Source organism: Planococcus citri, chromosome 1, assembly GCF_950023065.1.
Source record: "Planococcus citri chromosome 1, ihPlaCitr1.1, whole genome shotgun sequence".
Taxonomy (NCBI): domain Eukaryota; kingdom Metazoa; phylum Arthropoda; class Insecta; order Hemiptera; family Pseudococcidae; genus Planococcus; species Planococcus citri.
In genome coordinates, this window is record NC_088677.1 from 30,616,315 (window position 1) to 30,630,270 (window position 13,956).

At 33.2% G+C, this 13,956-nt stretch overlaps 2 protein-coding genes across 2 annotated transcripts; both read right to left on the bottom strand.

Annotated features, from left to right (window-relative positions):
- Positions 1 to 3,248: 3,248 nt before the first annotated feature.
- On the bottom strand, positions 3,249 to 7,379 carry LOC135831298 (uncharacterized). The gene is made up of 3 exons (XM_065343681.1): positions 7,196 to 7,379; positions 6,184 to 7,092; positions 3,249 to 5,740 (listed from the first exon to the last, which is right to left on the bottom strand). Exons 2-3 carry the CDS (start codon positions 7,070 to 7,072, stop codon positions 3,453 to 3,455), a joined length of 3,177 nt encoding a protein of 1,058 aa, XP_065199753.1. The 5' UTR covers positions 7,073 to 7,092; positions 7,196 to 7,379; the 3' UTR covers positions 3,249 to 3,452.
- A 2,096-nt stretch (positions 7,380 to 9,475) lies between these two features.
- LOC135831300 (uncharacterized) lies at positions 9,476 to 13,723 on the bottom strand. Its single transcript, XM_065343684.1, has 3 exons — positions 13,076 to 13,723; positions 12,097 to 12,989; positions 9,476 to 11,833 (listed from the first exon to the last, which is right to left on the bottom strand). Exons 2-3 carry the CDS (start codon positions 12,971 to 12,973, stop codon positions 9,579 to 9,581), a joined length of 3,132 nt encoding a protein of 1,043 aa, XP_065199756.1. The 5' UTR covers positions 12,974 to 12,989; positions 13,076 to 13,723; the 3' UTR covers positions 9,476 to 9,578.
- Between the last annotated feature and the right edge of the window lie 233 nt (positions 13,724 to 13,956).

The window sequence follows — 13,956 nt, forward strand, 5'->3', positions numbered from 1 at the left end:
ATTATTATTATTACTACTTGACTATTCGTTATCATTCATTTGCTGAAAAATTTCAATTTTGAGTAATGAATTTTTTTCAATCCTCAAAGTACAGTAGCCACCTATCCCATTCTCTCTACTCGCAACAAAACCTACTTATATACAAAAAATTTTGTAAGGTGGTGTATTTCATTTCAGTATTAATGGTAGCTTTTTCAGTCTTTCGATTTTATTTTATCAAATTTTTGAGCAGTCTGTAATATGCAAGTATTTATCACGTTCAGCACTTCAGTAGTATTTTTATACTTGACGAGGTTACGTAAAACAATACGAACGATGAATATAATGTATGTAGTGGATGTAAATGTCTACAGGATGTCGCAAATCCAGCACAATTTTATGATTTTTCAAGTGAAATATGCACTAAAATACTTGATACTATACAAAATTTCAACGGACGTCAAACTCTTCAAGACAATAAATTAAATACAACAAACCAAACCGAAACACATGCCCAATTTATTAGTTATTTTGAAAGCTCGTGATGGATGGGGGTGCACGGTGCAATTAAAAAATACAATCATGAGTTCATGACTCATCATAATGAGGTACATAGTTGAACTTTTTTTTTAAATACAAATTTTATTTGCTGGAAATTTTTATTATTCAAGTACGTTTCGTTTCAAAAACTTTGAGTATAAATATAACTCATTACTCATTATTATTTTATACTTACAATAACTTACTCGAAATTCAAAAATTACTATTCGGCTATTCGTTAATTTCTTGTCAAGTGCCAATTTTCAATTTTGAATTCATTAGATAATTTTTATTTTTTTCAATCTTCACAAGTTCTAAATTTTGATTTTTTAAAATTCTTATTCATTTTAATTTTTTAAATTATGTATTATTATTACTTGACTACTCGTTATCATTTATTTGTTGAAAAATTTCAATTTCGAATTAATGAATTTTTTTCAATTTTCAAAGTAAGTACTGAATTTTGAACTTTTTTTATTAGTTTTTACTTTTTAGTTCAAGCCTTTAAGGTATACTGCAGTTGTTCCTTTGTTTGATAATATTGTCAATTGTTATTTGTTATCAATGTTATAATCAAAATTTTGATGAGAAAACTGAGTACATTATAAGTAGAAAAGAAAAACGTTTACCCAATCCAGAAAAAAATGGGTATCTAGTTTCAAAACTAGAACTTTTCTGATTACCTTACCTAGTTGTTACAGTTACAGACGAATTTTTAAACGCACCTGAAAATTTATAATAATCTACCATATTACCTTAACCTTTAGCACTTTCAATTTCGAAGGTGGAAAATGAGTACAATTACCTACCTACACAAAATAGCATTTTTTTGTTTGTCTTCAGATGTTATACAATATGGATTCACCTTCGAAGTCGAAGTCAACAAATCAATTATCAAAAATTTTAAGAAACTTGGCGGAAAATCACTTTTTAATAAAAATTGCTTGTAAGTGATTGCTTTGATATTAGAGATGAGTTGTTTCGCGAGATAACCTCTCGAAGAACTCAACTTCTTTTGTGGTTTTATCTCATGGTCAGTTGAAGAATATAGATTTGATGTAGACAATTTGAAAACTGTAAATAGAATTGCATATTCACTTAGCTGCAGGCATATAAATGTCGATGGCTCGGCCGCGCCGTGGGTAAATCTAGCGTGTTTTTTTACGGCAAACCGAGTATGCAATTCTTTTTACATTTAAGCAGTGTTGGAAAAAAAAACGGTTTTTTTAAAAAAAGACAAAACAAACGGTTTTTTTTGTTTAAAACAGAGTTTTAAACTGCCGGATTCTCATGTGTTTTAAACGTGTTTTAAACATGTTTTAAACGTGTTTTAAACATGTTTTAAACGTGTTTTAAACACGTTTTTAACACAAATTCATTTGTTTTGGATTCAGTTTTTCAAATATACGTCATCCAGTCATCAACTGTTAAGATGCAACGTCGTAAAATAGCTATAAGGCTCCAGAAATATTAAAAAATTGAAATCAAAACACAAAATTTGCCTTCAAAAAAAAAGTATAGGAAGAAAAATGAAAATCTAAAAATTCAATTCCTTCAATTTCACTACTTTTTCAACGAAAAATTGAAAAAAAACGTGTTTTTTTTAGGAAATTAGAGTTGAAAAAAAAACTTGTTTAAAACAAAAAAAACCATTTTAAACAGAATTTTGTTTTAAACATGGTCCGTTTTTTTCTCGACGTTTAAAACACTGTTTTAAACGTTTTAAACACACGGCACCGTTTTAAACTGACAACACTGCATTTAAGTACATTTTTTTCATTTTTTTATGTAAACTAGGTAGGTACCAAACTGAACTGTACCTAAAGGTTCATCTCGAGACTAAAGAATTCGAAACAAATCTGATTGCTGGGCTTACAAGAAATTATACGTATCAAGTATGTGATTGAAATTTAGTTAGAAAACTCCGGAAAGCTCATACAGGTTAAGGTGAAAACTCAATTTTCATTAAATTAGTCTATAAATTGTGGACTATAATTAATTTGAAATCTTTTAGTTCAAAATATATTTCTTAATATTGGTTGCTTAACTTTTCGAATCTCACTTATCTCACCCAGCCAGGAGCCAGTCCCAATACTCGTTTATAAAGGTAAAGGATAGCATTTTGGGGTCAGATTTTTATTCGAATTGTTCATTTTTCGACTCGAGACAGGAGCTCACTTTTCTTTATATTTTTACACTCAAGAAAACGTGTCTTTCGCATAGAACATGTCATAGGTACATTTAAGGTAGAAATAACGCTACCTATATGTGAAAATATGTCAAGAGAAATTAGGCTCTTTAAGCAGGTACGAATGAAATTTTATGATTCCTTACGATTAGAACCTACGACTAAAATGCCTCCCAAGAATGAAGAGAAAAATCCACGAGTACCTAGTATTGTAAAAATTCACACATTTAGGGAGAAAAAATTAAATTTACATACATTTTTTTTTCAACCGTCATTTTGAGAGAACACGCTATCCATTAACATTTTTATCGTGTAATGCAGTCTGTATGCAATTATCAGGTTTAACTATTCGGTCAAGAACCCGCAAATTCGACTGTTTTTCTAGCCATCTTATTCAAGACATTACTCCAATGAAATTTCTAAAAAATGTTTCGAATTGTTGTACGTTTTTTTTTTCAGTTTTTAAATTTACCTACAACTACAGATGTAGCTAATATAATGGATTGGATGGGTACTTGTAGCATTTATACATTACACTAAGTTCAAAATAGAGAAGATTTATTAATTCAGATAATACATATGAACACAAATGTTGGCATAATATAATAGAAGTATAATCATAAGTGATTAAGAAATTGTAGGTTTTTTGGTGGAAAGGGTTCCATAGGTAGGTTAGGTACATCCTACCATATATCAAGGAAGCGCTCATGACGATGCACATAAATTGTTATAACCAGAAACTGACTCATGACTGATTTTTTTGATTTTTTCTCCTTCTAATTTTTTTCTGTTTTTTGGGCAAATTGGCCCTAGTCCATGTATCGTTGAAGCAACGATGAATAACTGCCACATTACAAAATGCATGATTGTATAGTTCATCTTTTATCATCGTCCAATTTTCTTGTAGATTTTGTAATTGGTACGAGTACATTTTACTTTCATACACGTACAACAGACTGTTATCGTAATACGCGATGATTATAATATCGGTACTGTAACTGCTTATACATCTCACCGGAAGCGAAATCTCTCGCCACGATGACAAATTAAGATCGAACAAAAATATCACAGATTGGAGTAATATGGCGATACCATCTTTGACATTGGTCAGTCTTAAAGGACACTCGGAATGAGGTAAAGTTGGCAGATCTGGTAGTAAAATCCAAGAATTTTGTTTGAAATTCCACATTTGTGCGACGTAACGATCGGAATTATTTTTGAAAACTCTGTACAGGTGTGTGCCATCACTGGTATAAAGATATATTCTCCTGCTCCTAAAACCATACCGTGTTATTTCCACGCCTTTAAAAATCATTTCCCAACGATTCAATTCTACGGAATATCTCATTACGACACCCGATTCCCTGAAGCAACAGTACACTTGACCCTCGCAATTCAATATTACACCATCGCGACCTCTTGTAATGCGAGGGATTCCTGCCAAAGAGTAGAGTTGCTTTAACGATAAATTGTAAACGTAGAACGCAGATTTGTCGTATATCTCACAAAGCATGAATAAATTATCCTCGATTAGAGTTGCCGATAATGGATACTCTGGGTGGTAGTACTTTTCCGAATCATTCTCATAATGAAACTGGAGAGACCTCAAAGGTGCAATACTGTTCAACTTTACATCCAAAATATTACACTGGAAGCCAGTTCTATAATGTCTATATTTATCGGATGTTGCGATAAATATTGGAATTTCTCCCATAGTTGAATCTTCCATACTCGAATGAGGCACTAACGAAGTTAAGCACAGTATTTCCCATAATTTATCTCTGATCGATTGTTGCGAACAGCTACTCAAATCTTGAGGAATTTTAGAAATCTTATAATCATCGCAGTTCACTGTGCGATTGCGATTTATATTCGAGGCAATTTCACGAATTAATTGATACCGGCTTGTTACATCGTGTACGATCCATTTAGCACAAATATCCACGATCTGATGAGGATCATCAAAATGGAAACTTGGTAAAGCAAGTATATTCTTCAACGTAGCGCAAGTAATTGTACAGAACAGCGATTCGTTGATGTCTGGCCATGTGGCAATCACATGCTTATATAGCAAAAATGCGTGTTCACGATCAAATCTTTCTTTACCGCGGGTGAAGTTTAATACCTCGATGACATTTTCGGGGGTCATTTTTTCCACATTTTTAAAAATCCATTTCAAGCATGCATTCGCCAATTTCTTAACTCCCAAGTTTTCACTAGCGTACAACATGTAAGAAACACAATCAAAATATGACTTTTCTCCACTGAAAGAGTCGAGAAATTCAATAATTTCATCTTCTGCGTGTTTTTTGTTGAATATTTTGATAATATCGTCATTATTCAGTGTCCGAAGATTCTCCAACACCCACCGCGTGCATTTTTTCGTCAATTTGACACATTGTAATATTTCATTAACCTTCCAGATGCGATGATAGAAATCACGCGTAAGGTTTTTGGCTGCATCAGATTCGAAAAATTTGCAGACCAAATTGGAAATCTGCTTGCACGCAGACGACACATTAGAGAACGAGTCATCGCCTACAGTAAGATCTAGTATTTGGAGAATGTCCTCAACACTGAAATCTTTCGCATTACTTTCCATCCAAGATAAACTTTTTTCTATCAATTTATTCATTTCCAAAGTTTCTCCGGCTTTCAGCATTCCCAATGATTCTGCGAGTGTTTTCATCATTTTAATATCGTCAAAATATACGAACCTGATAACCGCGTCGAAAGTAGTTTCATCGAAGTCTACTGTGTATTGTATGTCTTTACTCTCACACGTTGATGATTCCGCAGATTGACCCAGCGATTGGCAGTTTTTGGCAGAAAATAGATCTGTGAAATATCTTGATGCTGTTTTCAACACCGATTGATGAAGTTTATACGTTTTTTCACCAGCTTTTATCGTTACATCGTATAAATATTCGTTCTCAAAGAATTTGATCCATTTTTGTTTTTTGTCAATTTCATTTATTTTGGCTCTCGTATATCGCCCGCGCCATGACGGCATTAATTTTTGATCTTCAGGATCTGAAACATGAAAAAGTATGCAATTTAAATCTATCAGGCCTAAATCTCCGTTGACCGTCACTCGCTAATATTTTGGAAACTTCAGACCAAACTTGAAAAATAGCCATCAGCCTTCCTTTGAGAATTCAACCATTTTCAAGATTAAAAATTATTTTTTTTGCGCGAATATTAAGAATTCAAAATGTTCGGAATTTTCCTTGAAAAACAGATTTGATTAAAATGCGGCAGAAAACTGAAATTCAGTTTATTGTCCTATTTTATTTTCAACCCGTTGATTAACTGATGGTAGTTCGAAGGTGTTCTGGAGTATCATAGTGGATTTTTTAGTTTTAAAAAGGGTCAAAATGAAATTCATGTGCCTGCCTATCAGTTTTTAGAAACTTTTCATCATATGTTTGAAAAAATAAAATAATTCCTCATATTCAGAACATAAGTTGACTTACCATCAGGATCAATTTTTCCACTGTAATCCAGAAGTTCAAAAAAGTGTTTTCGGATCTCTTCTTCGATCGTATCTTCTTTCACATTATTCAATGAAATGTTGACATTAGCAGCGGTTATTCGAAACGAAGTCCGGAACAGTCTATAATTCGCAGCATTCACCAGTTTAACAAAACCATTCAATCGTTTTTTAACGTCGTGACATATCCATTTGGCACAAATTCGACTAACAATATTCTTTTCATACGCACAAGGATAGTAGCGGGTGCTGCGTTGTTGCATCTTCATGATATCTACAAGATCTTCCAATCGTAAGAGAAGAAATTCTTGATAATCGAGTAAATCCTCGAAATGACAAGATAGATAGTAATGAACCCTGGATTCCAAATATTTGTAATCTTGATTTCCGCCGATGAAATTACACAATTCGAGCATTTGGACGTCGAAATCTATATCTTTATTTATATACTCCCATAGAAACGTTTCAAACGGTTTCAGATCGATTTCCATTTGTAAGTAATCCATAGCTATCAATAATGAAACGTAGCTATCAGGATTTATGAACGACTCGATATCTTTTCCATTAATTACATCGACTATGACAGAAAACGTATCGCTGTCCAAGGCACCAATTTCCACAAAATTGCTATTTTTCTCAGCGTAATCTTCGGTGAATAATTTCTCGAAGTAATTGGACACTAAAGCTAATTGCAAACGATTCAATAGATAAGTTTTCTCGCCAACTTTTATCGAAACGTCATGGAACTTGAAAAAGGATTCCACCGTGGTAGTCTTTGGTTCTGATTTCGAAGAAATATGATCGCAGTGATTGTAATCATAATCAGATTCGTAATCGGCTTCTGTATAAGACCTCCATTCATAGGCGTACATGATTCTTGAAGTAATGTATACTGAAATTATGAGGTAAAGTTTCATTAGATTAGGTACTGAGCACCAACTGGAATATTTTGTCGATATAGATATCAATAGATACCTAGAGCATAAATTACAAACCTCGATATTTCCAGCTCCAGTTGAGAAGACGCAGAAACGATCAAAAATGTTTTCTTAAATTATGCGGTATTCCTTGCATATTGGACAACGTGCAAAATTCTTTCTTCAAGGCTCTAACACTAATTGTAATTGTAATCCTTTATCCTTGTTAAATCCTTACTCAACTCCTTATCAATCTTATCAATAAATTTACCACAAGCACATTCGCGCTTTGGTAATGCCATGTGCAATGTGCATGTGCTGCAACACATGTGCTGTGCTGTGTTGCAACGTGCATCTTCACGAAACCGTTCGGCGTGTGTTTTTGAGGTTCTGTTTTTTCGGCAATATCTATCATATTCGTCATTAAATTTTAATTTTCAACTACCGAAATCCGTAATAATAATGTTCTTTTTCTCCGGGTGTATTGTACATACCTATGTGTTTTTTTATCATTCATTTCCACCGTTTCACGACTTTCGTGACCATATTATGATAGAATTAAAAATGAAAGTTCATTACCGTCCTATTAAAATTATTAAATGTTCGTTTTTTTTTACTAAATTAAATTGTTGTGGTTTTAGTGGCTTGAATTTTAGAAATTCAGACTTTTAGTTTAATTACATATGTATGTATATCATTTTGTATATTTTTTGATTTGAGGTTCTCAAATCCTACACTAAACTAAACTATACATTCCTCAAATTTTGAAGAAAAATTTAATCGTAACTTTGTAACTTTGTAGGTTAGCATACCATCGCATCATCGCCCTAATTAAATTTTGTTTACTTACATATCCCATTCTCCCTCCTTGAAACAAAAAATTTGAGCTTTGAAGTTCAAACATCCCGTAGCCGGCATGATCAATGATGGACAAAAATTCAACTCAAGATGATAGAGATATTCGAGGAGACGATAGACGAACAAAATACACTCTATTAGGCCTATTACTCAAGATATCCAAAAAATTTACCTACTGGAAGCTTTGGAACAGCTCAAAATCGACTCCAAACAATTCAAAAGATCAAAAATATGATATAAATGAAATTTCAGCTTTTTATTAATTCTATTTCAATCTGACCAATTTTTAAATTTCTGAAGGAAAAAAAGCGAAGTTTTGAGAATTTAAAAATTCGCCAAACATGGTGGAAACAATACCCACCTACTTGAAATTTTGTAAGGTGATGTATTTTTGGTAGCTCTTTCGGTTTTATTTTTCAACTAATAAGAAAGTTGAAAATCCAATCTAGGCTGTGGTAGGACGTACAAAATTTTGTGACTTTGTTTTCAACATCCTGAAGTCCTGAATCAGGAGCAAATGTTTCTATCAGTTTGAAAACGTAGGTAGTATCTGGGTTACCTATACGAAAGAGGAAAAACGATGATTTTTTAAACCTTAGGCAGAAAAATCTGAAGAATGGATTTGAAAGACTCTATTTTCTGTTATGGTGCTGGCAGAAAAAACGAAACGCGATTATAGGTGATGCATTGAAACTGTTGGACCCTTTATACGATTGTATGTACTTTGTTGCACTTTTTTGGACAATTTTAAACATTTCTTCAACCTGTACTTAACGTCATAAATCTTGGATTTAAAAATGATGGTTTTACGTGATTTCGGTCCAAAAATTGTAATTTAGATAATTTTAGTCCCAAAACTGAAATTTTTAGCTAAAAAAATAATGAATTAAAATATCGCACTGAATTAAAAAATGAGCTATAGGTAGGTGATTTTTACGTTGGTCCAAAATTGAAATTCTCAGTTCACTAATATCGGATATTTTTCTCGCAAATTTCTGTAATCTGGACAAAAAAAAAATTATTTTTGAGATCTATTGAAATGGATTGAATTTAAAATTTTGCGCTGAAAAGCTGAACTATAAAATTTCGATAATTTTTATTTCAGCATCAAAAATCAAAATTTGAATTTTTTTACTGTGAAAAAAATGTTTTATTTGTGTTGGTACAGTTTTGGGATAGTCTAATAATTTAAACTCGCCTATAATAAGTACTTTTTTGATCAATCAAAATTACAGTTTCTTCTTGAATTTGAAGATGGGAAATTTTACAAAAATTTGCATTTTTTTTCACTCGCAATTCAGATAGATAGGTAGTTAGGTACATAAAAATCAAGCAAAAATTTTCTGCCGCCAAAAAGAGTTGCAAGTTGATTGCTTTTTCAACTTATTTAATTCCACTTCACAAAAGCTCGATTTAGAAAGGCCCCTCTTTTAATCGGCATTTTTCAAACCTGTTTCAGTTACCTACTTACTCGTATTTGACAACAAAAATGACTGGTAATAAAAATTTAAACGATATAATTATGAACACATAAGGATGATTAAATTAGGTAAGCTAGGTAAAACTACATTATAATAAATAGGCGCATCGTTATTACAAAAGCTCAAGATGCTGGACGCAGTGGAGCAACTGAACCCTGACTAGCCGAGCTGGTTTCGTCGATGCAGCGATGAATTACCACCACACTAATAAGATCACGTTTGAACATTGAATCTTTTTTTAGGACCCAGTTTCCTTGCAGATGATTCAATTCGTACAGTTTATCGTTATAAACATACAATAGACCATCATTACAATGGGTGATGAGCGGAATATCGTGACTCCAGGTAATAGTAATCTGCGAAGGAGGTAAAATTTCTCGCCAACATCGTGATTTTAAATCAAAATAAAATATCATAGACTTTGATAATACGGCGATACCATTTTCAACGTTAGTCAATCCAATAGCTTTTTCAGCACTTGGCATCTTCGACACATCTGATAAACAAGTCCACGAATCTTGTTTTAAATCCCACGTTTGTAAGACGCATTTTGTAATCGAATCTGATACGTTGGATTTAAAAACTCTGAATAGGTTAGTTCCATCACTTGTGAAGAGAATATTTCTAATACGTAAAATAGGTTTTGTTTCACTCTTTAGTTTCGAAATAATTTGCCAACGATTCAATTCGACGGAATATCTCGTAATAATATCGCGTCTACCGAAGCAACAGTACACTTGGCCGTTGCAATTTAATAACGTGCGTTCCTCGACACGCTCTGTAATGTGAGGGATTCCGGCCAAAGAGTACAGTTTCTTCGACGATAGGTTGTAAACTAGGAATACAGATGTTTCATAGATTCCACAAAGCACAAATAAATTATCTTTGATTAGAGTTGTTGATAATGGACGTTCCAGGTAGGTATGATACCCATCAGAGTCTGCAGGGTTGTTGAAATGGAACATGAGAGACTTCAATGATGCGATTTTACTCAAGTCTTCGTCCACAACATCACACGTAAAATCCTCAACACAGTCCCAATCGAATGCTGAAATGAATATCGGTTTTTTTTCAACGACCAAATCTCCCGCATCAGAATAACGAACTAACGAATTCGAAGACAATATTTCCCGCAATTTATCTCTAATCAACTGCTGCGAACAATCCGAAATTTGAGGAATTTCAGTAATTTTATAATCATCGAGATTCGCAGTATGATTGCGATTAATATCGAAAGCGATTTTAGGTATCAAGGGATAGCGGTTTTTCACATCGTGTACGATCCATTTCGCACAAATATCGATGATTTGATGAGGATCATCGAAGAAGAAATCCGGTAATAGAATCATATTCTCTAGCATAGTGTCAGAAATTACGCAGAACAATGACTCGTCAACATTAGGCCATGAAGCAACTACGTGCTTACATAAAAAAAATGCGTATTCGTAATCAAATTCCTCCTTCTCTAGCGTAAAATTCAGTATCTCTATCAAATTTTCTGCAGTTAGTGTTTCTTGATGTCGAGTCATCCACTGTAAACATTTTTTCACCAATTTGTAGCATTTCAAGTTTTCGCTCACGTGTAATATGTAAAGAACAATATCGACGGATAACTTTTCTGCACCGCTGATGTTGAGAAATTGAAGTATCGTCTCAACTCCGTGTTTATTTTTCAATATTTCGGAAACGTCTTTTCTAGTTGGAGCCTGAAGATTACGTACCATCCATTTTGTGCATTTCTCCGTTAATCTGCCGCATTGCAGAGTATTACAAACGTTCCATATTCGATGAATGATATCGCGCTTTAAGTTTTCGGCCGATTTTGAACTCAGGAATTTGCATACAAAATTAGAAATCCAATCTTTATTTAGATTACTGAACGAGTCGTCGCCTAAAACGAGATCCAGTATTTGGAGAATGTCTTCGATACTGAAATTTTGCACATTACAGTCTATCCAAAATAAACCTTCTATCATTAATTTGTCCATTTTCAATATTTTTCCTGCTTTCAGTATTTCTATCGATTCTTCAATCGAATTCATTTTCAATACACTATCAAAATAAATAAGCTCAACAATCAAGTCGAAAGTACTTTCAGCAAAATCTACCACATATTCGTCTATCTTAGCACGGTTCGATGATTTCGTAGATTGTGCCTGTTCTTCGTCGTTTTTGGCAGAGAAAAGATCTGAGAAATAACTCGACGCAGTAATCAATACGAATCGATGAAGTTTATAACTTTTTTTACCTGCTTTGACAATTACATCGTATAAAAGACCTTCTTTCGCACATTTGGTCCATTTCGCTACTCTGTCAATCTGATTGATTTTGGAATGCGTGGAGAATCCGTTATCTATCGTTCTTGGTTCCTCAAAATCTGAAAAATTAAAACAAAACGAAGAAAGTTTTAAACAACTTATCACTGAAAAAAATGGAGGAGGTTGGAGGAGGCAAGTAAACTACTAATTGATCACTTTTAGTTCGATCAGAATAAATTAAAGTCCAAGGACAAAAAAGAATCAATTTAGAAATAATCCATGCCCTATTGAATGATTCCCAAAACACCTTTGATAAAGATATAGCAAATACCTCATTCGGTGTAGAATTTCTATGATTCAACTAGTACAATGATCAACTTACCATCAGCATTTATCTCTCCGTTACGGTCCAAAAATTGATAAAAATATCTTCGAATTTCTTCTTCGTTCTCATTTTCTCTCATATTATTCAATCTGGAGACGATATTATCGGCGTTTATTCGAAAGAAAGACTTGAATAGTCTATAATTCGCAGCATTCACCAGCTTTACGAAGTTATTCAGCCGTTTTTCAACATCGTGACAGATCCATTTTGTACAGATTCGACTCACTATATTCTTCTCGTAAGCACACGGGTATCTGGATACACGTTGTCGAATCTTGATGATATCTATAAGTTCTTCCGGCGACAGAAGAAGAAATTCTTGATAATTTAAAAAATCCAAGAAATGGCGAGATAAATAGTAATGGATCTTGCATCTCAAATATTTGTAATCTTGATTCGCGCCTGCTAAACTACACAATTCGAACATTTGTGAGTTGAAGGGTAAATCTTCTTCGGCATACTTCTCAATGTATTTCGCAAACGGTTTCAGGTCGATTTCCATTTGCAAGAAATCCATAGCTAGCAATAATGATACGCAGCTGTCGGCATTTATAAGAGACTCGAGATCTTTTCCATTAATTATATCGACTATGGCAGAAAACGTAGCACTGTCTAAGGTACGGATTTCCACGAACTCGCCATCTTTTCCGGCGTAATTTTCGGTGAATAATTTCTCGAAGTAATTCGACTCCAAAGATAATTGTAAGCGATTTGAGGGATAAATTTGATCGCCAACTTTTATCGAAACGTCATGGAACTTGAAAAGTGAATGCCAAGGTGCAGTTTTTGGTTCTGGTAAACATGTTGGACTATAGTCATCATCGTATTCCCTTCTCGAAGAGTATGATGTCCACTCATTTGAGCTCGCGAACATGGTCCTGGTCTATACTCTGTTAACATAACAATTGAAAATTAAAATTTTATTCAGTTTAAAAAAATGAAATACTTAGTGAAATATTGATACGTAAATACAAACCTCAATAATTATTCTAATGTTCGGTATGTTCGATTTATTCTACGGATACAAACGTCCAGGAAATGAAGAAAGATACTTGCACACGGTAAATTTAAAATATTTTCTCATCATCACATCACTATTCATTTATCCAAACTATTTTTTTTTTTTTTTGTAAAATTTAAAACGAAATATCAAACTTTGAAGTTCATTGTGATCATCAAATCCTTTTCCTGATTTCCTGTTGATCCTTTCCTTATCAGTGGGTTGTGGTTCTTCCTTCGCGTTTCTCCACAGGCCGGAACCGCTGCTAACGGCAACGCCGCATTTTTACGATTATCAGGCCCAGAAAACACATTGTTGTTATGGCGAAATGTGCATTTTTGAAGTTTTTCGTTAATTTCTTTTTATGGAGTACATTTTACTAAAAATTTTTTTAGCATGGTCGAAAGATTATTGATTTGTCTATCGAATGGTATGGGTACTTTTGAATTTCACTTCGTAAGTAAGCTTACAAGTGAGGAAAATGTCTACAGTAATTATTGAAGGTCCTCTATTATCACATATTATAGCGATTATTTTCATCTAAATTATACAAATCTATATATCGTTGGAAAGAGCATAAAAAATGCTACCTTTTGAGCACTACGAGTGTTCAGTCACTTGTTACAGTATTTGAAATAATTCAATTCAAAGCTTCAATTGAAGATGTTCTAAAAAATATGACAAATTACTTGACACCAGTTTTGTTCAAAATGTAGCGTTTTTTATCCTCTTTCCAACGATATATAGTTTTATACAATTTAAATGAAAATATTCGGTGCAATTACTGATAATTAGAGGTCACTCAACAATCATTTCACACACATTCCCAATTGATTAATAGTAAATTGACTAAAATT